Source organism: Cucurbita moschata, unplaced genomic scaffold, assembly GCF_002738365.1.
Source record: "Cucurbita moschata cultivar Rifu unplaced genomic scaffold, Cmos_1.0 Cmo_Scf00001, whole genome shotgun sequence".
Lineage (NCBI taxonomy): Eukaryota > Viridiplantae > Streptophyta > Magnoliopsida > Cucurbitales > Cucurbitaceae > Cucurbita > Cucurbita moschata.
Genome location: NW_019268517.1, coordinates 2736242 through 2762976, shown reverse-complemented (window position 1 = coordinate 2762976; position 26735 = coordinate 2736242). Strand labels below are relative to the sequence as shown.

Below are 26735 nucleotides of genomic sequence, written 5' to 3'. Positions count from 1 at the left end.
AATAATTAAAAAAAAAAAAAAAAAAAAAGATGGAGCGACCCCTACCAGATTCAGAAACCAGAGGGCAAAAGGAAATTTCCAAGAAATTATCGCAGCCAGGTGATGTTGAATTCGCGTGGAAAGGATAAGAGTTCGAAGATAAAGGCGACGATAACCTAACCGAAGAGGTAAGGAAATTGTGTGAAAAGAAGAAACGTGGAGAGAATTGATTGGATGTTGACGTAACACCGATCGTTTTCTTTTCCGTCCGTGACCGTTATGTAGAATTTAATCTCTTGCCGTATTAATTCCGTTGGGGAATGCACTAAAATGACTGCGAAGTTACTCACAGACAGATTACAGGTTTCCGGCATTAAACGTGGCGGATTCTGAGTGGCTTTGGTTGGTGGAATTAATACAAATGTGACCGTTAGACATCTTCCAGAATTGGACGGTGTGGATTTTACGTCTCATTGTTGAATAATTAAAGGGCAATAGAAGTAAAATGTTGACCAATTAAATCCTATTTCAAATTGATGTTTTTATTACCTAATTACTTATAAAAATTTAAGATATTTTGTTCAAAATTTTTATGGTGCAGTGATGTTGACGGAGACGGAGATGGAGAACGCAAGAAGGAGAAGCGTTCATTGTCCCCGTCAACTACCTCCTAGTTCAACCTTAATTCCTGCCGATATAATTTCTATCAACATATAAATATAACGTGAGGCGAGGCAGAGTCAGGGACAAGAAATATAATCTCGATCTCTGACCTCATTTAGCTCATTATGTATCGCTGTCAACCTCACGGTTTTAAAACGCATCTACTTGGAAGAGGTTTCCATACCTTATAAGAAATATTTACCGATGTGAGATCTCACAACTGACGTGAAAAAGTCTCTCCCACTATTTTTAAATGGAAATTTTTGGACGGATCCCAAAGATTAAATGAACATCTCGACGTGTGCCTAAATTATTTATTCTCTTTTGTTCTTTTAAATTCTATTTATTATTATATAATGTATTACTATCAAGGTGTACTTCTAATTATAATAGATAAAAATAGAATTAAAAGTTTTATATATACTGATATAGATTGAATTCCACATTTACGATGTTTTTTTTAATCACACAAAATCAAGAAAACCGACCAAACGACTCACGTTCACCCTTAGAAGTATGCACCTCTAGATACTAGTTTGGTCTCGTTTTACAAAAATCAAATGGTTCAATTTAGTTCTCGATCGGAATCAAAACCGACCGAGCCAAACTCATGCTCACCCTCAACGCGTGCTCTATAGATTTACCAATTGCATGCAAATTAGCGACTCTTGGCTTCACTAACATGTAGCATTTATAGAAAACGTGCTTCACTATCGACATTTTCAAATACATTAACCATCATAAACTAGCCAACACGAGCATAACTCATCTAGCATAAAACATGTATCAACGGCCAAAAGATCAGAAATTCGAATTTTCTACCTCATATATTCTAAAAAAGAAATAATATAAAAGAATTATAGACGAGATAACCTCAAATTTGTCAATAAATATATCGACTTAACGTCGAGAATGTCGATAACACTTGGGATCCATCTCTGCAAATGGATGCATACAGAGTTAGCAGCCACAAAGTAATTCAAATCTTCTTTATAAATCAGACCGACAACACTCCATAAAGTTGCTCCAAGCAAAGTGCTTGAAAGAACAATGTATGGCGGCAGATAAACCAAAGGATCGATCCTTTCAGAAGCATCAATAGCCAGCTTAGGATGAAACTTCGAGCAGCCTAATGTAAACAATTTGGATACTCACAGGGCTAAAAGATGATCAAACTCTGTGACCCAGCAAGCTTTGTTAAGTCAATATCAAGACAGAAAGCAACCAGGATTCAAGGAGACCGAGCTGTCCCCGAGTACGTAACGAGAGCGGATGTGGGGTGATTCTTATAGCTTCTGTAAGAATGAGCCTAATGTAAACATAAACGCTGCTCAATGTTTGGTGTAGACAATTTGGATACTCAAAGGAGCAAAAGTTTAGACAGGAAGCAACTAGGATTCGAGGAGACCGAGCAGACACCACATATCTAACGAGAGCGGATGTGGGGTGATTCTTATAGCTTCTGTAAGAATGAGCCTAATGTAAACATAAACGCTGTTCAATGGTCGGTGTAGACAATTTGGATACTCACAGGAGCAAAAGTTTTGTTAAATCAATATCAAGACAGGAAGCAACTAGGATTCGAGGAGACCGAGCAGACGCTGCATATCTAACGAGAAGGGATGTGGGGTGATTCTTATAGCTTCTGTAAGAATGAGTCTAATTGGTTTGAAGATTAGAAAAGCAACCTAACTGAAGAATGGATGAAACTGAAGAGTTAGTCATGTAATTGTGCTAGTGTGGTGTGTTATTATCTCCACCTACTTGGATGTTGAATGTTTCCATCACTGTCACCTTCACTTATATTAGAACATGTTCCTTCGTCTTTCTGATGGTTAACTCGTCTCAGACCGTGTTGATTACCTTGAGTTGAATGAGAAGCATCCTTACCGACCCGGTATTCCTACAAAGAAGTAAAAGATGGGTTGAGTTGGATAAATCTTTAAAAGAGAAGGGAGAGAACCAGAAGCTTCATACATCATTAGACAGCAAATTATCTGCCTCAAGCATGTGGATGACATGTCCCATTTTCGGCCTCTTCGAAGCATCAGGATCGACACACCGAAGAGCGACCAGCAGAACACGTTTTAGAGCTTTGGAAGGAGGCTTCTCCGGCAACTTGAGGTCAACCACTTCCTCGGATCTTCTATCTCCAACCATTGCTTTCAACCAATCCACCAAATTGACCTGCCATTATGACATTAACTTAAACTGAATAAACAGCAGAAGAGAAATGCATGAACTGATCATAATCCAGCATTAGATGCAAGGAAAAACTAACCTCTCCTTGAGGTCTACTATAATCGACAGGGCTCCGCCCAGAAATTATCTCCATAATTAGAATTCCAAAGCTATAAACATCACTCTTCTCATTCAACATTCCCGTGCAAGCGTACTCAGGCGCAACATAGCTGTAGACATCATCACCACCACTTAACTTTCCATCTAAGGGACGATAGAAAGTAAAAAACGATAATAAGATAGGAACTAACCCAAATGTACCCATTACACGGGTCGTCACATAGCTCCTTTCGGAACAAAGAAGCTTGGCTAGCCCGAAATCAGATACTTTAGCATTCCACTGACGGTCAAGCAATATGTTGCTAGATTTTACATCACGATGGACAACCTTTGGTTCAAGACCCTCATGAAGATAGGCTAATCTAAACAATAGAAATCAAAAAGGAAATCAACATGAGTAGAATCACATGATTCAATAGCTAAAATCCTCATTAACACAAGTATATACCCCTTTGCCGTTCCGAGTATGATGTTAACACGAATCTCCCACGTCAAGGGGCTCACATCCCCGACGTCGCCATGAAGCCACTGATCTAGATTGCCATTGTTAACGTACTCGTAAACAAGCATTCTGAAGAACGAAAGCAAAAGTTCATAAAAATACGTTAGAATCACCAAAAACTATCTTGCATTTAGAGAAAATCAACAGTACCTATATGCACCCTCAACGCAATATCCTAGCAGCCTGACAAGATTCTTGTGTCTTACTCTTCCAATTGCTTCAACTTCCACTTTAAATTCCCTCTCAGCTTGACCCCTTGTAACAAATAGGTTCAATTTCAGTATCTTTATGATCTTTAAACCAAGAAGAACATGGGGGAAATCAGAAAACACATAAAATTGTAACAGTTTGAAACATTCCCTACAATTTCTAAGTTATAACATGTAATTGGCTTCGTTTTCTTGAAACCAAACAGAACAGAACGAATCCCAACTAAGAACATATGGAACTCTCAGGTTGCAGCAGCAAATAAATCAAAGAAAGAAATCAACGATAACACATCAGAGAATCAGTGAACCAGATCACCTGTTATTCAAGAGATTCTTGATAGCAATTCTTGTACCATCTCCCAAAGTACCTAAATACACGATCCCATACCCACCTTCTCCAATCACGTTCTCTTCACACAAGCCATTAGTGGCCGCCTCGAGCTCTCTAAGAGTATACCATCTGCCCCAACCAAGATGCGAAACTTCAGGCCCAACAGTACCAGATCCAAGCGAAGCAGTTTCACTCACAGCGCCTCTGCTCTCCCCACTAGACGGCCTATCAGAGAAAACAACTCGATGCTCTAATTTTCCGATCTCGACATGAATCTCCGGCTGCACATGGTGGTGATGATCCGGTACCGCGTTATGGACGATTTCCTGGATTTCTTTCGAAATGGGAGGAGAATGGTCGGCTGTGGACTTAGGGAAACGGATTTTGTTCTTATGGCGATTCCGCTTGCGAGAAGTGAGGCAAAGTGAAAGAAGAAACAGTGCGAGAACTATTAAGGCTCCGACTACGATTCCGATTACAACCCAGAGATGAAGGCCGAAAATGGAGGTCCGTTTAGAGAGCGCCGTGTTAAAGAATGAGGAATCATATATTGACATCGTCTTCTTCTCTTCTTCTTCTTCTTCAGGTTCCAATCGAGAAACAGAGGAATCAAAGAAAGCGAATCAGCGAGTATAAGCGGCTTGACCTCATCGGAAAACGGCAGCAATGGAGGATTCCGGCGAATGTGCAAAGAGGGAAAAATGGAATCGAAGAAAACGGTGGGCTTAAAGGCTCTATGAGTAAAGGGATTTTGTACTTCTTTCCACCATTGATGATACTGAGGTCCACTTACTTTACCTTCTCCTCCACTTTGCTTAGCTTAGCTGTCAAACCCAAGAATATAATTTTTTTCAACTTTAATTTTTTAATCTTTATTATTATTTTTTTAAATTAGTTACAAACGTCAAATATTCTCAATACAGTAGGTTGGGTTGTAAACTTGTTTTCCCATTAGTCAAGTTGACCCGACAAAAAAAAATGTCAACTAGTTGAATTGTTCTAAAAATTCAATCTAACTCAAATTAAAAACTCTAACTTATAGTTTGAGTTTGATAATTTGAGTTGATTGGGTTCTCAGATCATATAGACATGCTCGTATTTTTTAATATTTTGATATATATTATATATTATAGGTTAGTTGAATTATGATCGTGGTAGTTATTTATTTATTTTTTTTATTTTTTAAAAGTTATAATGTTTTGTATTTTTTTTAAGTAGAAGTTGAGTCAACCTATTTTTTTTTATATATATTTGACATTTAGCATTCTATTATATATATTTTGAATATTATATTTAATAGGATTTTTAATTTTTAAATTTTTTAAAATAATTTTTTTATATAAATAAAAATAATTTTAAATTTATTGTAGTTTGGGTAGATGGGCTTGATTTAATAAATATGGAATTAATGGATATGAATATAAAAGTTTTAAGAGTATAGTTATAATTTTTTGTTTATTTTTTTTAATTAAAAATGTTTTGAAATTTTAGACAATCTTTTTAATTAAAAAAATGCTTTTATGAACTAAAAAATGGGTTGAAAGTAAAGTAAAATAGTAAAGAAAAAATATTAAGTACAATTGACTAAAATTTATTTATTATTTTAATTTTAAAAATATTTACAAACTTTAGTCAACTGGAAAAAAAAGTTTTTGAGAATTAAAAAAAACTAATTACAACCTTTTTTTTTTTAATTAAAAAAAAACTAATCAATGACGATGAATAGAAAAGGTATGTCAAATTATGAAAAGAAAAACGTGTGTGCATCTACTTGAATTTGTTCGGTAGGAAAAAACGTAGCTTGATGTTTGGTACAATAAAATTTTAGTAAAATTGTCAAAAGTGTTGAGGATAGCTTTAAAATTTTGATGGACGGAATGAAACTTATCGAACCTATCTCCCTTCAACGGGAGAAGATCGACAAAATTGATGCTAGACTGGAATTGTATTAACCTTGAAGTTTTAGGGCGAGAATTTGCAAGATGGGTTGACCGTGGGCTTATGCTTCATTGGGATCTTGTGGGGTCCTCTATCACTTCTATGTCCGATTTGTTTATTTATTTCTCATTCAACCCCTTGTTTTTCTGCTTTCAATTTCTAATTAGGGCTCATGTTGTAAGGATCCTCGACATTGGAAAGCTAGGTTATGATCAGGGGGTCGAGCTTAGTCATTTTGTATCTTTTAGGAAACCTCTTCGGTCTTCCTGCTCGTTTGGAAGCTAACTTACCTTGCGTTTGCTTGTATTCTTATTTCAATAAGACTTTTTTTAATGGTAATAAAAGAGAGAATCGATTGCTTGATTCAATCATTCAACTTCGTGTTAACAATATTGTCTTACCTGTTATCTATAGTAAGGAACATAGTTTCTCATAGATGACTTGTAGCTTCAATTTTGGCTAAGATATGCCCGAGTCTCAACCTCAATCTCTTTATAGGTTCAATCTTGTCACCTCGTTGATTAATTCAGACCAATGATTAATCTCTCCTTTGATTTTGATTTTGATTTTTGGATTATTCACTTCACTTGTGTTCTCAACCATGACCATTTTTCCATTGGCAAGGTCTCGAACAAGTTTTTGTTGGATGGTTATGATTGTATAGTGTCTCGAAAATGTGATCGAGTGTAATTCATTTTAGCTTATAATGACAATCTAGTTCTATAAAAATATTGAATCTTTAATTTTATATTCTTTCTATAGTGACGTTTTAATTAAAATTTTAATAAATAATGCTAATCGTTATCTATATTTTTTTTATTTCAAGAGTTCATAACAAAACCATTTTTCGCAAAATGAAAATCATTTTTAATTTAAAATTTTTAAATAACTTAAATTCATTTGACCTAAAATTTAAAATCTAATGAGGTCAATTATACATCATTTGATAAAAAATAAAAAATAATAAAATAATAAAAACAAAAAAAACAAAAATGGCCCCACTTTCTTGTATTCACATCTTTAATAGAAAAAAAAAAGTATTAATTAACTAAATGACCAAAAAGTAACCACTCAAGGATTTGCTAATTTGCTAATTGATTACAACTTTGACTTGTTGATGTTAGATGAAATGTTGTTGATTTTATGTTATGTCTAAAGATATTCTAATGATTAATTTAAAGAAAGTAATGCAAGTGGGTTTAAATAATTAAATTAATTAAGGTCTAAGAATTAATTACTTAAAGCATTTAATTTTTTACTTCTAGTTTTAGAAAATTCCAAAAATAATGTATTTTGGATTTATAAGAAAAATGGATTGTCAACTCAAACTAAAAAGGCAAAGTAATGAAGCAACCAAAATAGGATGGCAAAAGCATAACATTTAAAAGATAACAATAATAAAAGTAATCTATAGGGTGAAGATATTTACCGAACGTAGTCTATGCCCTCTTCTATTTGCATAAAGGAATTGATTTGAATACCGAGTTAATACAAAAAGACATGAATTAGCTTGAGGGAGAAGAGCAAAGCTGCAAGACATAAAAAAACATTGTTTACCGTTCGAGAATAGATAAATGAATGAGAAAAAATAGTCAAAAGGGAATAGAGAAAAGAAAAAAAAATCCAAGAGAATAGGAAAAATGGAAAAGTTCCAAAATTGAACGTGACGGTAAACATTCAAAGATATAGACAAAGAATGGCTAGCTAAATAGTCACGTTCTTTCAACTAGTTATGAAATTTTTTCGACCTAAATTTGTAATTTTTTTTGTTTGTATTTTATTAATGTTATAAATGGATAGGTATGTATACATAGAAGATTTTAAAATAAATAAATGAACTATGACTATTCACATCATTACCATATAAAATTATAAGCACTACCATAAAAGCAAGAAAGCCCGACATATTTTTACTCCCATTTAAAAGGCAAAGTAATAGGATGGCAAAAAGTAACACATGCAATACAGCTAGTACAATCAAAATCATATTTTTACCCCCACGGAAACATGACATTTAAAAGATAACAATAATCAAAGTAATCTATAGGGTGAAGATATTTACCGAACGTAGTCTATGCCCTCTTCTATTTGCATAAAGGAATTGATTTGAATACCGAGTTAATACAAAAAGACATGAATTAGCTTGAGGGAGAAGAGCAAAGCTGCAAGACATAAAAAAACATTGTTTACCGTTCGAGAATAGATAAATGAATGAGAAAAAATAGTCAAAAGGGAATAGAGAAAAGAAAAAAAAATCCAAGAGAATAGGAAAAATGGAAAAGTTCCAAAATTGAACGTGACGGTAAACATTCAAAGATATAGACAAAGAATGGCTAGCTAAATAGTCACGTTCTTTCAACTAGTTATGAAATTTTTTCGACCTAAATTTGTAATTTTTTTTGTTTGTATTTTATTAATGTTATAAATGGATAGGTATGTATACATAGAAGATTTTAAAATAAATAAATGAACTATGACTATTCACATCATTACCATATAAAATTATAAGCACTACCATAAAAGCAAGAAAGCCCGACATATTTTTACTCCCATTTAAAAGGCAAAGTAATAGGATGGCAAAAAGTAACACATGCAATACAGCTAGTACAATCAAAATCATATTTTTACCCCCACGGAAACATGACATTTAAAAGATAACAATAATCAAAGTAATCTATAGGGTGAAGATATTTACCGAACGTAGTCTATGCCCTCTTCTATTTGCATAAAGGAATTGATTTGAATATCGAATTAATACAAAAAGACGTGAATCAGCATGAGGAAGAAGAGCAAAGCTGCAAGACACAAAAAAACATTATTTACCGTTCAAGAATAGATAAATGAATGAGAAAAAATATGTTTTACCTCGTCAAAAGAGAATAGAGAACAAGAAAAAAAATCAAAGGGAATAGAAAAAATGGAAAGGTTCCAAAATTGAACGTGACGATAAACATTCAAAGATATAGACAAAGAATGGCTACCTAAATTGTCATGTTCTTTCCGCTATTTATGAAATTTCTTCGAATTAAATTTGTAATTTTTTTTTTTTTTTGTTGGTATTTTATTAATGTTATAAATGGGTAGGTATGCATACATAGAAGATTTTAAAATAAATAAATGAACTATGACTATTCACATCGTTCCCATATAAAATTATAAGCATTACGATAAAAGCAAGAAAACCTGACATATTTTTGTTTCCATACTGTAAATGCACATGCATGCGAGTTAACTATGGATTGTGCACGTGGAAGCCATCAACTAATGCCCCTATGCTCTAATGCCATTAATTTTATCCCCAATAATATTAAAGGCTGAATATTCTAAACTATTTATATTTTAGAAGATAAAAAGAATATTAAAGAATACCATTTTACACATCAACAAAGACTAAAAGACGAGGTTAGTTGAAAGATGATTATTAATTTTAATTTAAAAATGCAAAGTGTCTCTACTTTTTTAACTTAAAAGTGGAAAAAATACCATGAGAATCAACATTGAGTACTACACACTATAGTGCTAAAGAAACTCCTGTTATATTCTTAGAAAAAGCTATAAACTTTATCAAAATGGAAGGAATGATACTCACCGTGGTGCTGAAGGAGCTTGTGTCATATTCCTATGAAAAAATCAAACGAACTTTAACAAAAGGGTGAGTGGAAATACCTTGTAGAGAAAACGAGATAGCTCCATCTCTAATGCAAGAAATTTGTGAGATCCCACATCGATTGGAACAAGTGTCAGCGAGGACGAAGTATTCTTTATAAAAGTGGATTGTGAGATCCCACATCAACTTAGAGGAGAAGAAAACATTCTTTATAAGGGAGGGTGTGGAAATCTCTCCCTAACAAACGCATTTTAAAAACCTTGGGAGGAAGCACAAAGAGACAATCTCTATTAGTAGTAGGTTTGGACCGTTACAAAATCTGCATAGAAGAAATGATTTTAATCCACAAAAGAAAGGATTAAAAGCATAGAAGAAATGATATTAATCTACAAAAGAAAGGATTAAAAGCCTAAAACCGTGATTTGATTGACAATTACCAGTGTCGCAGCTTGTTTGGCAATGTATAGAGATGATGAAAGGATCCAATAGAGCCGTAGAGACGTCTATGAATCATGATATGTTGTATGTCTTCTTCACAATAAACGTTCATACCAAATACTTGATATCAAGATTAGTCTAAAAAAAATCAACTCATCTTAACAAGAGAAGGGTTTAAATACTAAAGCATAATTGTTCCGTCATTGACCTGCCTAAAAGAGCTTTTTTTTTTTTGCAGAAGTATCGACCTGCATTTATAAATAAGATTTGAATACTGAAGCTTCGTAAAAGGTATAAATTAATGCATCCCTAATATTGATCCACACATTCTAATCTCTTAATTGTAAGATTTTATAATGTATACATTGACCTGCCAAGAGCTTTTGCAAAATTATCAACCTGCACAAGTAGATAAGATTAGTTTGTACTCTGAAGCTTTGCAAAGAGTAGGAAGTTAATGATTTACATTCTTCTTGACCCACCAATTCTAATCTCGAACGGCATTGCAGGGTCGGGTCAATTCACAATGCCTTGACCGGTTGAACTATACGAGACCATTTAAGAATTAAACTACATCTGATACGGAAATTAGGATTCAGGGGACACAGAATGCAGCCAAGTATTGACAAAATTGCATATTGTAAGCAGAATTACACTAATGGTAAAAATAAGAACATAATTCTACCTCACGAATGCTATTCAAAAGAGTCTGATCTAGTTCATACAGATTGACAAATATGATATTCGTTGCTAGTTTCTCGCTCGTTGCCTTCACGGTAGTTAGGTCAATAACAAGAAAAGATATAGAGAAAAAAAAGAACTTTTTGGGGGTAAAACTAAGAACAATCATGCCTCCCTCTTCCTTTGGGGAAATTCCTTCTCTCATCTCTTCCCCTACCCTCGCCTAACAAAGTCAATCAGATAGTGTAGAACGTCAAATCACCTTGGTAGATACAATATAATGAGCACGATTGGCTATCATTCTTCTTTCTTATCCGCTTGGTCGAGTGCAGCCAATCTTTCAACTAGTGGAGGATGAGAGTAGTGATAAGCAGAATACCAGGGATCTGTATTCAGCGCAGACAAATTTTCCTCCTGAAATGCAAATTTTTGTTAGTCTAATATATATGATTATATCGCCAAAGTTTAAGAATGCGTTAAATACGTCAGATAACTTTTTTACATTATCCTCTGGAAACCAATGTACTGATGTCTGCTCCAATGCAGTATTAATACAGGAAGGAAAGAGATGATCATAATCAAAAGTCACAGCATAGGATGGAAACTGTAGATAATAATAACCTGTAGTCTGACAAGACCAGCACGAAGAGGTGCAGAATAACCGAGTTTCTTTGCGAAGGCATCAGCCTGCATTTGATCAAAGAAGAAAAGGTATTTGAAGATCAAAACCCTCTTACCTACAGATAGAGATGGTTAACAGAATATTGTAGCTGCAAGTGTATAAGACATACCTGGAACTCGAAAGATCGGCTCACAAGGTTGAGACCAAAGCTTACCAGATGCTGAAGAGGTATCACAGTGTGCTGCACATCCAATGGCAAGGAAACGTAAGGGTATACATTGAAATTTCTGTTAAAAATAAATTCCATCTCATTTTTCATATTTACAACATTTTTAGCATTTATACAGCATTTTAATGTGTTTTAAAGGTCATTGCCACTGGAGTGATCTGATTCATTTGCGTAGGGTCGTAAGTATTCCTCCAGAATGAAAAATTTAACGGTAACCTTCAAATTGAAAAAAAAAAAATGAAGCAGTTGATAGTGGAAATGCAGTGAGCACTGGCTGAGTATCAAACCCAAAACTTCGGAAGTCAAGGTGGCAAGAAGTATCAAGAAGATGTAGAAGCAAAAATCAAGCCGAAGAAAAATATTGAACTACACACGAGTATAGTAGAAAAGCAAAATACATCATTAAGTAGGGATGGCATAGCATGTCAACTTTAGATATATAATTCAACGTTCTATTTTATCACTACCTGGAATATGATGAGTCCAATAAGCACTGGCTGAGTATCAAACCCAAAACTTCTAAACAAATCGCTGGAATTCCTCACCAAGGTATATCCCCCAAATTGCAAAAGTGTAAGAATCTGCTCACGAGTTCAATAAGGAGAGAACAGGTTGAGGTTTTCACACACACATTCGTGCCAGATTGCAAACTGATGTTTTACAGTGTTTTCAACAAAGCAATATACCTGTAAAGCAATGAATGAATACATCGTATGATTTAGCTTCCAATGCCCCAACTCATGTGCTATAACAGCAACAATTTCCTCATCATTTTTGCACTGATAAACAGAATGGGAAGAAAATATGAAGTTATTAGGCAAGTGAAAAATCCCGTATACATATTAAAATACACCGTACAAGGTTCTGTACAAAAATAAGTTCAGCAAGTAAAGGCAATAATATGATAAAAGATGTCCACAACATTTCAACTTACTTGTTGAATCAATGTATCATAAAGGACAATTCTCTTGTTTTTGAAGAAACCATACATGTAAGCCTGCATGAAAAGCAGTAATTTGACTGAGACCATAGTGAAAAACATCGCTAGAGGAATTATTCATTAGAAATAAAAAATATAAAAGATCCAAATCACTCCCTGAATAATACTCTTAATTGCCAATTGATAACGCAGGAAAAAAGAAGGAACTGATATCGATAATTTATCAAAACACAAGTAAATGTGCAATCAGAAATTATCTAAAGTAGGCAAGATAGAATTTGGTGGTCAAGAGTTTTACGTTGCTATGACTTGACCTCGTTGATCCATCAACAACAAACAGCTTCTTCAGTGGGAACTTGAGGGAGGAAGCAAGTTTCTCAATCTTCTCCCTGAGATCACCTGCAGGTAGCTATTTTCACAGAGCATTAAGGTGGGACGACTGAACAAAAAAAAAAAAAACACACACACACACACACACAACTATCTAGTCACTAGAAGCTTTGATCAAATTACACAGTTTGGATACTCACAGGGGTAAATTTGTTGAAAAGAGGGGCTATAAGAATGGGATAAAGGGTCATCATCACAAGAGATAATGTAAACATAAATGCCCAAAGATAGATGGCAAGGTACGGTCCTCCTTTCTGTATACAATCAACAGATATTATTAGTCCTTGCATATTATGAAAGAAAAGATATAAGGAATATTAATGCAGAAACATTGGAGTAGATGAAGTGAAGTGGAAAAAGAGAAAGCAAAAGAACTCCAGATAAAATAAATTTACAATGACATGCTTCTGTATGATAACTCACATAAGTTTACCTGTACTATTATAATGATTGCAGACACAATTGGTGGGCCAAGTATGACAAACAACAAAATCCCTTTAATCATATCCCTGAAGAATAACCATATTGTTTGCTGTAGAAGAGATATTAAATAATACAGCATTAAAACAATAATAAGGAAGTAGACTGGACATCATTGAAAACTTCCAAATGCTTTTAGTGGAATGCCACGGGAAAAATAATTGTCCAGTACAAAATAAAATTGGATATCTCACGAAGTTGGGGAGAGTTATCATGTTCAGACAAATTACATACTTTATTGAAACCATGGCGGGATTCAATCACAAAAGTTGAGTAGAGAGAAAATGGTAGGCCCGTGATCTGCAAACCAGTCCAAACAAACAATCACTGTAAACCAACTTCAAATCATAAATATCACAAGTTCAATCTATAAATGAAAATATTTAGAATTTAAAAAACAAGCAATCTAGACATTAGGAAAAAACATCCAACCCCAGACAAAATACATTAAGGGCATAATTCCATACTTAAGGAGATAAAAAAAAATAATAATAATAAATAAATAAATAATAATAATAATAATTTTTAAAAAAAAACTCTAAAGTGAACACTGAAATTTAACTATTTATAACACTTCCTAGCGAGGTCTATCCTTGTCATTGAGACTCTTTCATTTCTTTCTTCCCATTTCAAGTTAGCAGAATTTCTCTGATTCATGTCCGCTGTCTAGGTCTACACATGCAAAATAATAATTGAAAAAGAAAATACATACTGAGTTTGAAATTACTTTTAAATGCACTGCATACTGAGTTTGAACTTCAATTTAAATGCATCTAGCAAGTTTCCATTGCTACAGTCAATCAAGAAATATAATTTTCCACAATTTCCAAACCCAATATGGTAGTGTCAAAATGATGAGTAGAATAGAAGGCAGCATACAGTTTCATACTGTATGTAAACAGAGTATGCTGCTCTATCTAATACATGGGGATAAAACTATATGAATCAAGGTCTTCAAAGGCAAAGCAGATTAAAGCAAAATAACTTCTCTACTTCTAAAACATGGATATTGAAAATGACTTGAGCATACCTGTGACCAAATCATGACCCCAGCTAGAAACACAAGTGTGTGGAGAATTTCGTTTTCAGCATTGAGGCCAACCAACACAACAAACTCTCCAGATTTCTGCACGTGATTGCAATAGTGGACAATATGAAATTTTCAACTTTAGTAAAGGAAAAACTTGAATTAATGAATTCACTCATGAACTTTAATTGCTCACTTTCCAAAACCATGGAAGTACTCCAAAAAACAGTATTGAAGAATCCATCACTATAGTTACAAACTCCTGAACAAAATGAAAGTGGCTGAAAGACAAGAGGTACGTGTTATAAAAATTAACCACCAGAATAAATACGGGGCAATACTTCAAGTTCAGGGGAAGTTTAACAAAGTATGATTTTCAAACCTTTTATCAAGACTGTAGGCCTGGGATTTTTTAAATTTCTCTTGGCTTATAACTCCTTCAAGAGTTTTTGGAAGAGTAGGCAGTTTCAGAGCAGCATGTTGCCGAAGATCCAAATAAGTTTCGAAAAAATACATCAATATCATGAAGCCTGAGGATAAAAATACGTGCATAAAAAAAAAATCAGTTACTTCATTCGTTTCCTCTTCAATAAACTGACCCCCTCTGTTCTGACAACTAATAGAGAAGTAAAACTACATGACCGAGATTCACGCATGTATAATTCTTTTTCTTCTCTTCAAAGATTCGCTCAATTCTAATGCAACTATCATTTTCAATGCCTAAACCCTTAACATGCGATATAAGACTCATTTCGAAATCAAATTGACGCAGTCCCATCCTATGAACTGAGGGAGAAAACATTACAATTCGACCGTGCAAAACCATACAACCATTATTTTCCCAATCACTAATTCAACTTACAACATGCCATTCCAAATCATTTCCAATGCCTAAACCCTTAACATCAAGAGCACAAACGTAAAACCCTAACAAAACATTAAAAAAAAGAATCCAACATTCTCGAAAGAATCCAAAAGTTACAACATACAAATACATAACAAAGCTCAGCGGATCTAACAGGCGTCATGATCGTCGAGGTAACCAAGAAAAACAAGCGATAACGAAAACACAAAATCTAAAACCAAACATCGAGCATCGAGCATCAAACCAAGAAAACGAAAAGATTACTTGCATAAACATGAACAGAAACAAGAAGTAGGTGAAGAAAAATGAGTACCAACAACAGCTTCCATGTACGGAAATTCCATGGCGGAAGGCAATCAATCGGTGGAACCGTGCAGGGAGAGACGTTCGACGGTGAGCGGGTTTTGCTTAGCCGGGATGGTTCGTCCCGGTGGGCAGAAATTTATATCAAAGGAGTCTGAATCGGTTTCTTTTTTTCTTTTGGATTAAAAAATTCTCATATAAAATTTATTTTACCGCTAAAATAATTTAATTACTTCATCATTTAATTAATATGATTTTACATTAATTGTCTTGAAATTTCGAAATTAATTACATTAATTAATTTAAATCTTAATTTTTATAAATCCATCAATTTAAATTTTTCATTACAAAAAAACGTTAATTATAAATAAATTAATTTAGACTCTTTATTTAAAAATTTAAAAAATTGTCTTTACTTGAGTTTCTATCCATTTAAAAATTAAGAATTTAATTAATTGAATTATAAATTTGCATGTTTTTTTAAATAGAATTAAAATTAATATAATTATTAATTTAGGGTTTAAATTAATATAATTAAGAGTATATATTAATTTTTTATCTTATCTTAAAATAATAAATGTGTCCCATAATAAAATCTTTTACAAAAATACGTATATATTCGTTGAATTAAAAAAATGGTATATATTCGCTCATATTCTTCGTTTGTTTAAAAATGGTATTTAACTTTATTAAATAAATAAATATAAATATTTAATATATATATATAAACATTTAAATTAAATTTTGTTTAATCCGCTTTGAATGATGTTTTGTTCTCCTCCCCAACCAAATCCACTCCTTCGGGGCCAAGGGCCTAGCGTCCTGGCACACCCGCCTCGTGTCTACCCCCTTCGGGAAAGAGTGAGAAGGCTGGCACGTCATTCAGTGTCTGGCTCTGATACCATTTGTAATGACCGAGGCCCACTGCATATTGTCTTTTTTGGGTTTACTCTCAAGACTATAAAACACGTCTACTACTGGTTGTTAAATATTTTAAAATAATAATTTTGGTCACAATTATTTTGGTTATATTTTTACAAAATTAAATTATTGTCATTTACTAAAAAATTATTACTGCATGTTAAAAAATTTATTATGCCTATACTGTTACAATTCCAACTAGTATGACACTTGTTTTAACCTGACGAATAAGTCAACTACACAAAAGTTTGACTTTGCGAACAATTCGATATATGATCGAGCCTTAGGTTATTTGCAATAAATATTTTAGGAAACGTGAGCGAAAAAATATGTTGAAAACAATTTGAAAGACATCAGTGTATAAGCTAAAAGTGAATAAACAACATTAACAACTTTGATAACATATAATCCGGGTATAAATAATTGACAACTGGTCACATCATCGGTGGTGAAATTTGAGGCATTTTAGTCATGACAGACGTAGACATGATTTTGATGACTGGTCATATACTCCATATTGACATAACAAAAATAGTAAAGGTCTATCTAACATAAAAGCAAGTAAAAAGAGGTTTGGAACGAGCATGCAGTCATAGATAACACACTGTGAACAAGCATGATAGGGATAGTCAACACACGGCTACATATAAAACGCCTTGGACAAGCGCGACGGTCCAAATTTTCTCGTGAAGACCCCTAGATAGCTATTTTGATTAACACAACGTTTGAGTTTCATGTGTTAAGCATATAGCTAACGTTCCTTTTGAGCTAGGATCAAGCTCATATTGTGAGTATGATTGGGCCCTGCTATGGTAAAACCTGGTGAATCGATTGTACAACGGGGCTCGAGTTATCAAGAATCAAAATGACAAAGACTTCTCATTGAGCAGATTCGATGCTATCTCGATCAGTTAAGGGAACGAGGGTCGCTTTCCTATCTTGAATAGTCATACTCAATCCCACCCGCTCTTGATTTGGGTGGGATCTATTAGCAACGACATTGTCCCTTAACTCGAGACCATTTTAGAATCATGGAATTCTCTCTCGGGGATGTGAAACTAATGACTTTTGATTTCACGATCACAATAATTTGAAGCTCGACCCTAATATTTATTCTATTTGTTAAGTTGATTAGTATATTAAAAATCGCTTAACATTATTTAATTATTTATGTAATAAATATGAATATAAAAATTGGTGAATATAAAGAGACGGCGCACTAAAAATGTAGATTTTGGAGGCTTACAATTTATTTAAATCCCAAATTTATTTTTACTAAAGGGGTAAATTTTGTATTCAACTACCACGCTTCAAAGGGCGCGTGAGAGTAACGTTCAATAACATAGATGAGGTGTTGGCGCGTGGCTGACAGGGAGAAACATGCGCGTGGTATTGTGTTAACGCTGTAACTAGTTGAATATATATTTTTTTAGTTTATAATTTGTTCCTCTTTCCTGATGTATGTGGTTTAGGTTGATGAACAGAGACCAGAATTCCAGCACTCGAATTTCTCTCTCGCGTCGATTACTCGGGAAATCCATTTATCCAAACCCTAGAAGCTTCCAATCCGCAAGAAGTTCGTGTCCATGGGGATTTATTTTTGAATAATTTTTGTTTTGGATCCAGGTGTTTTGTTTTTGGTTCGTTTTGTTTGTTTTTTTTCATGTACCAAAACCCTAGTTTCAATCTGGAGCTCTCGGATTGAACAAAACCCTAGAATTTGTTCTGGTGCGACATCTAAGATCACGTGTTATAACGGTAATTTTGTTTGTGGTGGACGGATCGTGTGGGAATTGGATTTATGATTCGTTGAAAGCGCGATTCTGTGTAGTAATCTTGTTTTTTGGGGTTGAGATTTAATTGAAAGAAGTGGTAAACGGGATTTGGAGATTGATAAATTTTTGGCGAGGGAGCTTGGGTGGATGGAGTTCACTTTTTGAGGGATTTTGATGCGCATTCAGCTGGATCATAGATGGGATTGCCTCTGAGTCTGCATTTTTAATGCTTTCTGACTTGAATTAGCTTCGATCGAACGAACAAATTTGAAGACAAGGCGATGGAGAGTAGTTTTTAGCGTGTTGTCTGCATTGAATTAATTGATTTTCTTTAAAGAATGAGACGGTATAGTATCCAATAAATTTCGAATTAGCTTTGCGGTAATCTTGGGCGGCGTTGTTGTTCAGTAAATTGGTTCTGGTGCTGTTGAAGACTTTTTGCATATCGATCCATTGCACTGATTAATCTTGTCCCGAGTAAGCAAGCAGAATGAGCCTCAAGAAGGAGGATTTGAAGCCACACGATCAGACTGCTACAGTGAAGCATGATTTGCGAAAGTAATTACATATAATTTGCAGTTCCTAACCGATATCTGTGGTTTATTTTCTTGCTTCTTTCTTCTCCTCTATTATTTGTTTTCTACTGTTAATTCTGGCTAGTATTGACTGCATTTTCTTGATCCTGTTTAGGAAACCGAAGTTTTCTTACACGAGGGATTTCCTCTTGTCCCTGAGCGGATTGGATGTTTGCAAAAAGTTGCCGAGCGGTTTTGACCAATCAGTTATCGCGTAAGATGGTCTTTCGTGCATCGGTTCTATTTTTTTTTAACTACTAATAAATTGTTATTATTCTTTGTTTACGCTACTGAAGTCTGTATCTTACAAAGTAAAGAACTGACGATAAGCCTTGTGATAGTATTCTTGTTTTCCTTGTTGGATTGTTTTTCTGAGCATACGTCTCCCCTTGTGTAGTGAATTAGAAGAAGCTTCCTATGATAGGCAAAGAGTTTCTGGAGGGTTGTCTTTGAATAGCTTTAGGCGCAATGAGTATGGTTCATCACCACCCAATAGGGCAGAAACGACTAATTATGCTCGTCGAATACATGGAAAGAAGGACATTAATTCTTCTGGACGGAGTGATAAGGATAGCGATTCACAATCTGACCGGGATTCAGGTGAGGTCTCTTCTTAATCTATTGTTAAGTTTCGATAACTTCATTGTTCTATACAAACTAATCTGAATATCATGTCATATCCGGCTTTGTTAACTGTTGGGTTCCTGCTGTAGTTGATTTAACTGAAAAAATACTGCTGTCTTGGAAATAATTTCATTTACATGTATATTAATAATGATATTTCTGCCTACTCAAACGTGGTTGACTAATGGAGCTCTGACAGCATTTCTCTATTTTAAAGCAGAGCACCTTGAGAACACGTTATTTGTATTGGTTTGATATCCTTAAATAGATGTAGATGTTAAAACCAGTCAATTCAGGATTTATGATGTGAAATTACTACAATATTGACATTTGGAATATTCATTTCAACAGTGGATTCTGGGTGGCGATTAAGTGATCATTCTAGGAGGCCTTCGCAGGGTCCTGAACAGGATGGACTTCTTGGTAGTGGTTCTTTTCCAAGACCACCTGGATATGCAACAGCATTTTCGGCACCAAAAGTTCGAGCACATGATCAGTACCAGCTAAATAGAAGCAATGAGCCATATCATCCACCTCGACCTTATAAGGTTTTCATTATATTTTCCAATCTTTCTACTTTGCAAACAAAATTTAAAATTAAATTTCCATCCTTGGATTATGGTTATACATTCAACCATATGTCTTTAAACATAAACAGAATCATTTTGTTGAATGGGTAAGTGAATTACACAACAAGAATTTGAAATTATTTTGAGTAACCTTTCCTTATGGATGTTGTTTTTTCATTAATCAGGCTGTAGCCCATCAACGAGGGAATACTCATGATTCGTACAATCATGAAACTTTTGGTTCTTCTGAGTTGACAAGTGAGGATAGAGTTGAAGAGGAAAGAAAGAGAAGAGGTAATCGCTCTTTTCTCCATGATGCTTGATGTACTAACTTGAACATTTACAGATCTTGTTCAAATACTTATTCCAACAATACTTTTAGCTGACAAACTTAATTGCAGCTTCATTTGAGTCGATGAGGAAAGAACAACATAGGGCATTTCAAGAAGGTCACAAGTCAAATCCTGTGAAGCAGAGAGATGGATTTGACATCCTAATGCAGTTGGACGAGGCTAAAGATGATAAGAAACTACTGAATACAAGCAGCGGTTTCGATGAACCTATCTCCTTACAATCTTCAAAAAATGATCGAGAAACTTTTTTTCCATCTCAGACAACTGTATCTAGGCCACTTGTGCCTCCTGGATTCACGAGCACTGTGTTGGAGAAAAACTTTGGAACAAGGTCTTCAGTTAATCCTCGTTTGCTTGAGGTAATTATTCGTTTTCATCATATTTTTTTTTGGTTTTAATAGCTTGGAGTATAAGGTTGTTTCCCATTTAAATGTTGTCAATGGGGTGGATATGTGCCTGGGCAGTGTGTTTTTGTCGTCAGCAAGTGTCATATTGTTATAATAAAGAGTTATTCTTCTGGCACTAGATAACACTCTTTCTCCTTATTAACTGCCTATATGTTTGTCACTTGTGTAGGGTAAGGATGACGTCGACAAGTCTCTGCAAACCAAGGACAAGCAATTGCATAATGGGTTCTCTGAAGATTTAGAGGGAAAAAGTTCATTAGAGCAAATGGGTCGCCCTGAACATTATGGAAAAACAAGCACCAATGCTTCTACTAACAACACTGGTGAAAATATTATTCATCTGCTTTCGGCTGTAGACATGTCTAATCAAACAACTGGAACAGACGTTCAATCTCGTGAAAATTCTTTGGAAGTTTTTGAAGCTATTGAAAACAGTGCAGTTGATAATTGTAAGACTGAAATGGTGCCAGCGAATACAGCTGTTGGTGAAGCAAGTCAAGGCCATTCATCTTCAATCTTAGAAAAACTTTTTGGCAGTACCATAAAGTTAGATGGCGGTGCTACTAATTTTATTGAGGTACTCCTGAATGTAGAAAAATCTTTTTCAGCCATGGTATTAATTTTCTGGTTTTGAATCAAAATCAACTTCCTATATGTGGTATTATTACTAGAAGCCAGCTGGTATATTATCCTATGCATTTTACCCAGATTAGCTTTCTAAAATTTTCTAAGTTAAGAAAAACAGGCCTAAATGCATAGAAGTTATGAAAATCAACCCCAGCATGTGGATATCTTTTTGCAATTTCAATCTTATCATAGGAAATCATTTTATTGACGAATCATTATGTCCCTGTTGAGTAAGGGATGGAATTGTTTCATAATTTGGAACTATAATTCTTTTGTTACATTTCTTTTCCTTCAATTTGTATGTAGTTATTTCTGCTCGAAGAAAAATAAGTACCTCCTTTTCTCCTCGTTTGATTTTCATTTTAAGAACAGAAGTAACAAAAGCAATTCTAGTTTGGATACTTCTATCGCTGATGTATGCTTTGCGGGGGTCTTATGCAGCAGCAGGACAGTGAGAAGGATGATGCATGTAGCCCTCAAAATGCTCAATCTTCTAGATTCGCTCATTGGTTCATGGACAACGGTATGTTGGTAAAAATTCTGTATTCAAACGATTCCTTATATCAGTGGTTTATTACCTGATTGGCTTCGAGTTTTAATGCTCATAGCTTCATTTTTTTTCACCTTGCAGATAGGAAACAGGGGGATGACCTTTCACCTAAAAGGTCAATTGACTTGCTTACTATGATTGGAGCTGGAGAAAAGGGTGGATATGATTTTGTATCTGATGTGAAGCATTCTGAGCAATCTCTGCCCACAGTTGTCTTTCAGGGTTATGAATCTGCAGAAAGTTATATCACATCAAGTGCAACATCATCCAATGTTGCAAAGACTGAGCCATTCTATGATAAGAGTAAGCCGGAGGCTGTTTCTGCGATTCTTACCTGTGAGGCCGTTGAACAGACACTGCTGTCAAAAGTTAAAGAAAATGACTCAGCTTTGCAACCGTCTGATCAAAGATGGAGTCATTCTGATGATGATGTGAAACATCCAACTGTTAAGAATGATGATCTTGCATCATTGCACCTTCTCTCATTGTTACAGAAGGGTTCGAGTCCAGTGATTGCAGGATATGGTGATGATGGTGTGAGTGTAGGCTCTGCAATTCACAATAAAAAGGAGGAAAGTACGCACAACGTTTCAAATCCAGGGAAGACATTAACTCTTGAAACACTTTTTGGGTCTGCTTTTATGAAGGAGCTTCAGTCAGTTGGAGCTCCTGTTTCTGCACAAAGGGGGGGTTCATCAGGATCTGTCAAAAGTGATGTTCCAGAACCATGCGATCCGATCACAGATGATGGTCTGTTGTCCAACAATGAAATTCGGCCCAGTATGATTAATCACGATCATGGTGTTCAAAGACAGCAAAACCAACCAGATATAGTTCGTGGACAGTGGTTAAATCTGAATGGCCCTCCGCCTGGAATGGATTCTTCTCATCCCCATGCTAAGTTAGGACATAAGATGGGTGGCTATGATGGAGCAGCTGAAATGCCCTTTCCTCAAGAGGACAGTTTAATCATAAGTGATTCTATGAATCTTCAGAATCTCATGTCTATTGGGAATTCTGCTAGACCTCAACCTCTGTTCTCACACAACTCACAAGACAGTAATGCTGCAATCTTTAACCCTGCCTTCAAAGATGAAAGGCCTAGCATGGGAGGTCTGGAAGGGCTGCCTTTTTCAGCCAGCCTCTACGATCGGAGGGAGACTGAAATGCCACAATGGAAAGCTCCGGTTCATTCCAACTTCTCCCAGCTTCATCCCCAACAAACGAATAATGTCAAGTTTCATCAATTTGAATCTCATCCTCCTAACATGAATTCTCAGGGAGATATAGCGTTGCCAGAAGGAATGGTTCATCACGGCTCACCATCTAATCATCAATTTGTATCAAATATGCTTCGTCCTCCTACCTCCGGATTATCTGGATTTGATCATTTGATTCATCACCCGATGATACAGCAGATGCAAACTTCAGGCAATCTTCCCCCACAGCATCTTCTTCAAGCGTTATCTAGAGGTGCACCTCTGCCTATGACAAACAGAAGCGTTCCTCTACATCCTCATTCCATCAGAGGTAGTGCAGCAACTCTCCAACCGAACAATCAGGTTCCTGGATTAATGCAGGAACAAAATTCAATCCAAGGTTTTCATACCGGTCAGCGTGTGCCCAATACTGGTGGTCCCAGAATTCCCTCGCCAGGTAACACTCATGTTATTTTGCTTCAACTTTAAGTCCTATTTTATATTTGTTATTAAGATATATATTTGACTGATAAATTAGTTTCCATATCCTGCTTATCTGGCCATTATGTGTTCATATTTTTCCCCAATCGATTTGCCTCTATTAAAGTCTGCAGCTGATTAATAGTATCTTTTGTCCTTTAGCAATATAAGGAAAATTATATGCTTCTCGACTCATTTGATCTGATTGTGCTCAAGACATTCTTTACTTTTCCCCAACTTGGATACATTTACACTTAAAATCACTCTCTATGCATGATGCCTGCTGCGGAGTGCTTGTTTTGCTGTGACTATAATTAAAATACTCGTATAATTTAATTTGCCTTAATCCATTAAGCTTTTGGGTTGATTGGTGATTTAACATGGTGTTGTGTTATCTCCTCCCCAATCAATATTGTTTCTCACTTGTTAGACCTTTTTTAAATCTTGAAATCCACGAGTGGGGGAGAGCATTTAAGTAGTGATGTTGTTAAATTTACAATAATTCATCCATTTAAGCTTTAAAGTTGATTGGGTGCTTTAACGAGCTATATAGATAAAATGCAATGCAGTTGAATATGTGTAGCTCATTGATCTCTATTTAGAGGGTGGCTCTCTTTTATTCTGATTTCTCGTTTACATTTCAGCTCCTGGTAACCAACCAGACGCAATTCAGAGGCTCATCCAAATGGGACATAGATCGAACTCGACCTCGAAGCAAATTCATCCGCTTTCTGCCAGTGGTGGCCATGGTCAGGGGATGTATGGTCACGAGTTGAACATGGGTTATGGGTACAGGTAATATTGTAACACTGTACTTCGAGCATACTTGCCCAAATCCTCAATTCCTTGGATAGAGAATGGACACAATTTGCTCCTCTTAGTAGGATTGAGTGAGAAATGTAAGTAATGAATCCTTCTTATGCTTGTTTTTGTTGGTTTATCTTTCGCTTATTTCCCGTGTGGTTTCTAACTCGAAACATAGTTCCGAAGTAACCCGACAGACAAAATGAAATCAGTAGGTGAAGGAAAGTGCTGTGTTTCATTTTTTTGGGAGGCATTTTTAAGAAAGGAACAGAATTGGCTGCTATAGGGATAATACCCTCTTACGAGTGAAAATTGTTCAGTGTTCTCAAAACGAAATGCATCTGTGCCAAAATTGGGTTCATATAGGATTAGTTTCATTTCTTCATCGTGTTTTCTCCCTTGTAGAAAACATCGTCGATCATTGCCTGCCATATGTTTTTATCAAGAGGACAAGATGCGTTAAAAGCGATAAACATTAGATCTTAGATGACAGCGAAATCCACATGGAAAATGCGTTATTTCATTGGGTGCCTCTCTATTGAAGAGTTTTAGAACATGACATCTTATTTTGTAAGATAGATCTTGTGCATAATTTTCGTCTGTTGCGTTATAATTGTGATCGGAGGACGAATATATGGAACTTGAGTTTGTATTTTAAAACATGTAATACATTTTCGTTTCCGAAGCCCTAATCAGTGGGATTTTACCATTTGGATTTAGATTATGGTATGGTATTTTTAAACTTCACTTTGTTTGATGTCTAATGTCTTTCCAAAATGGGGTTTAACTTCCTTTTCCTTTTTGTTTCTCATGTTTTTATTGAAGTTTAAAATATTTATTTATTTACTATTTAAATTTATTTTTGTAGACCCATCATTTGCATTTGCATTTTTGTTTGATTAATTGATAAATATCTTTCGAAATATGTTCGTCATAATGCTGCCAACTTATAGGAAATAGAATATTCGTAACTATACCATAACAATAATTTAATTTGATTGTCCTTTTTTAAAAGAAATAATTTAATTGTCAATTCGAACATAATTAAGTGAATAAGACATCTTTCAAAATGTCAATAATTTAATATTTCATCAAAGTAAAAATAAATCTAAAACTAATTTCAAATTTACTCTAAACAAATATTGGTTTCTAAACTTTCATGAAAATAATAATTTAGTCTTGAAATATTAAATTAAAGGTCTGATTTATTAATTTTTGAAATAAATATATTAAATTTATTAAATATCTTAACCTAATAGATGTTCATCAAATCTTTACAATAAAAATAAATTCAATTATAACAAATAAATCATTGCATGCTGATTAAATTGTTCTAAAATTAAACATAGATAAATTAAATTGTTAATATCATAAAAGTTTGTTAATTTCATAAAAGTTCAAAACATAAAGATTTTAATACTTTTATGTCACATTTTTTACTGAATTTTCTATTTTATTTTAAAACACTATTGGTATCATTTACTTTACAAACATGAAGAACATATTTTAGTTTTTCTATAGGAGGTAATGGTAGGCATGACTTAAAAATCACAGGCTTGCTGCAAAGAAAATATTTTGTTAAAAAAAAAAAAAGCATAAATGTATCAATAATGTAATTTATTTTAGCATACGATAAACTTGATGAATAATATAAAGATTAAACATGCCCCTATTAGACGACTCTCCACAATAGTACGATATTATCCACTTTGAGCATGGCTCCCCAAAAGGCCTCTCCACAATAGTATGATATTATCCACTTTGAGCATAGCTCCCCAAGAGGCCTTATACTAATGGGGAGAGTATTCTTTGTTTATAAACCCATTAGCATGACTTTGCTTTGGGCTTCCCCAAAAGGCCTCCCCAAAAGGCCTCATACCAACCAATAGAGGGGGTATTCTTTGTTTATAAATCCATGATCATTCCTTGAATTAGCCGATGTGAGACTTTCATCATCCAATATCCCCACTCGATCAAAGCACGACTCCCCTTAATCGAGGCTCGACTCCTTTGGAGTCTTAGTCATTTTTTGACTGCCTTCATGGAGGATTGACTCCTTTTTCTTTTTGGAGTCCTTTGTTCGACATTTGAGGCTTTACCAATCTATTGGCACGACTAAATTTAGGGAATGACTCTGATACCATGTTAGACGAACATGACTCTCCACAAAGGTATGATATTGTCCACTTTGAGCATAAGCTCTCATGGCTTTGCTTTGGGCTTCCCCAAAAAGCCTCGTATCGATGGAGAGAGTATTCTTTGTTTATAAACCCATGATCATTCCCTAAATTAGCCGATGTGTGACTTTCATCATCCAACACCCTCTTCTCGTAAAATTTATGAAAA

At 34.8% G+C, this 26735-nt stretch overlaps 4 protein-coding genes and 1 long non-coding RNA gene across 7 annotated transcripts in view; 1 reads left to right on the top strand and 4 right to left on the bottom strand.

The window, feature by feature from the left end:
• The window catches only part of LOC111442311 (protein BPS1, chloroplastic-like), a 3292-nt gene extending 3120 nt beyond the window's left edge, over nucleotides 1-172 (bottom strand). The window contains exon 1 of the mRNA XM_023079672.1: nucleotides 46-172. The gene's annotated coding sequence lies outside the window, so the exon portion shown is untranslated. The remainder of the gene's footprint in view (nucleotides 1-45) is intronic.
• A 1319-nt stretch (nucleotides 173-1491) lies between these two features.
• Nucleotides 1492-4787, bottom strand: LOC111449863 (probable serine/threonine-protein kinase At1g01540). Of its 2 annotated transcripts, XM_023089962.1 has the most exons (7): nucleotides 3971-4785; nucleotides 3596-3700; nucleotides 3392-3514; nucleotides 3135-3305; nucleotides 2924-3053; nucleotides 2620-2829; nucleotides 1492-2545 (listed from the first exon to the last, which is right to left on the bottom strand). In XM_023089962.1, the coding sequence occupies exons 1-7, from the start codon at nucleotides 4540-4542 to the stop codon at nucleotides 2393-2395; spliced, it is 1464 nt and encodes a 487-aa protein (XP_022945730.1). In that variant the 5' UTR covers nucleotides 4543-4785; the 3' UTR covers nucleotides 1492-2392. The 2 variants fall into 2 exon arrangements, with proteins under 2 accessions (XP_022945730.1, XP_022945723.1); XM_023089955.1 differs by having other exon boundaries at nucleotides 2924-3305; nucleotides 3971-4787.
• A 2489-nt stretch (nucleotides 4788-7276) lies between these two features.
• Nucleotides 7277-9696, bottom strand: LOC111452725. Its single transcript, XR_002712157.1, has 4 exons — nucleotides 9590-9696; nucleotides 8619-8718; nucleotides 7986-8085; nucleotides 7277-7452 (listed from the first exon to the last, which is right to left on the bottom strand). It is a non-coding gene; the product is annotated as an uncharacterized LOC111452725 (long non-coding RNA).
• An 882-nt stretch (nucleotides 9697-10578) lies between these two features.
• On the bottom strand, nucleotides 10579-15665 carry LOC111452715 (CAAX prenyl protease 1 homolog). The gene is made up of 14 exons (XM_023093564.1): nucleotides 15516-15665; nucleotides 14720-14867; nucleotides 14534-14618; nucleotides 14341-14436; nucleotides 13545-13610; nucleotides 13264-13362; nucleotides 12971-13084; nucleotides 12739-12849; nucleotides 12435-12497; nucleotides 12187-12279; nucleotides 11968-12081; nucleotides 11441-11512; nucleotides 11271-11336; nucleotides 10579-11063 (listed from the first exon to the last, which is right to left on the bottom strand). Exons 1-14 carry the CDS (start codon nucleotides 15544-15546, stop codon nucleotides 10947-10949), a joined length of 1275 nt encoding a protein of 424 aa, XP_022949332.1. The 5' UTR covers nucleotides 15547-15665; the 3' UTR covers nucleotides 10579-10946.
• A 2221-nt stretch (nucleotides 15666-17886) lies between these two features.
• On the top strand, nucleotides 17887-24536 carry LOC111442216. Of its 2 annotated transcripts, none has more exons than XM_023079527.1 (10): nucleotides 17887-18759; nucleotides 18892-18990; nucleotides 19174-19376; nucleotides 19752-19948; nucleotides 20155-20263; nucleotides 20371-20681; nucleotides 20899-21306; nucleotides 21801-21879; nucleotides 21988-23562; nucleotides 24230-24536. In XM_023079527.1, exons 1-10 carry the CDS (start codon nucleotides 18692-18694, stop codon nucleotides 24382-24384), a joined length of 3204 nt encoding a protein of 1067 aa, XP_022935295.1. In that variant the 5' UTR covers nucleotides 17887-18691; the 3' UTR covers nucleotides 24385-24536. The 2 variants fall into 2 exon arrangements, with proteins under 2 accessions (XP_022935295.1, XP_022935286.1); XM_023079518.1 differs by having other exon boundaries at nucleotides 21798-21879.
• Nucleotides 24537-26735: the final 2199 nt, after the last annotated feature.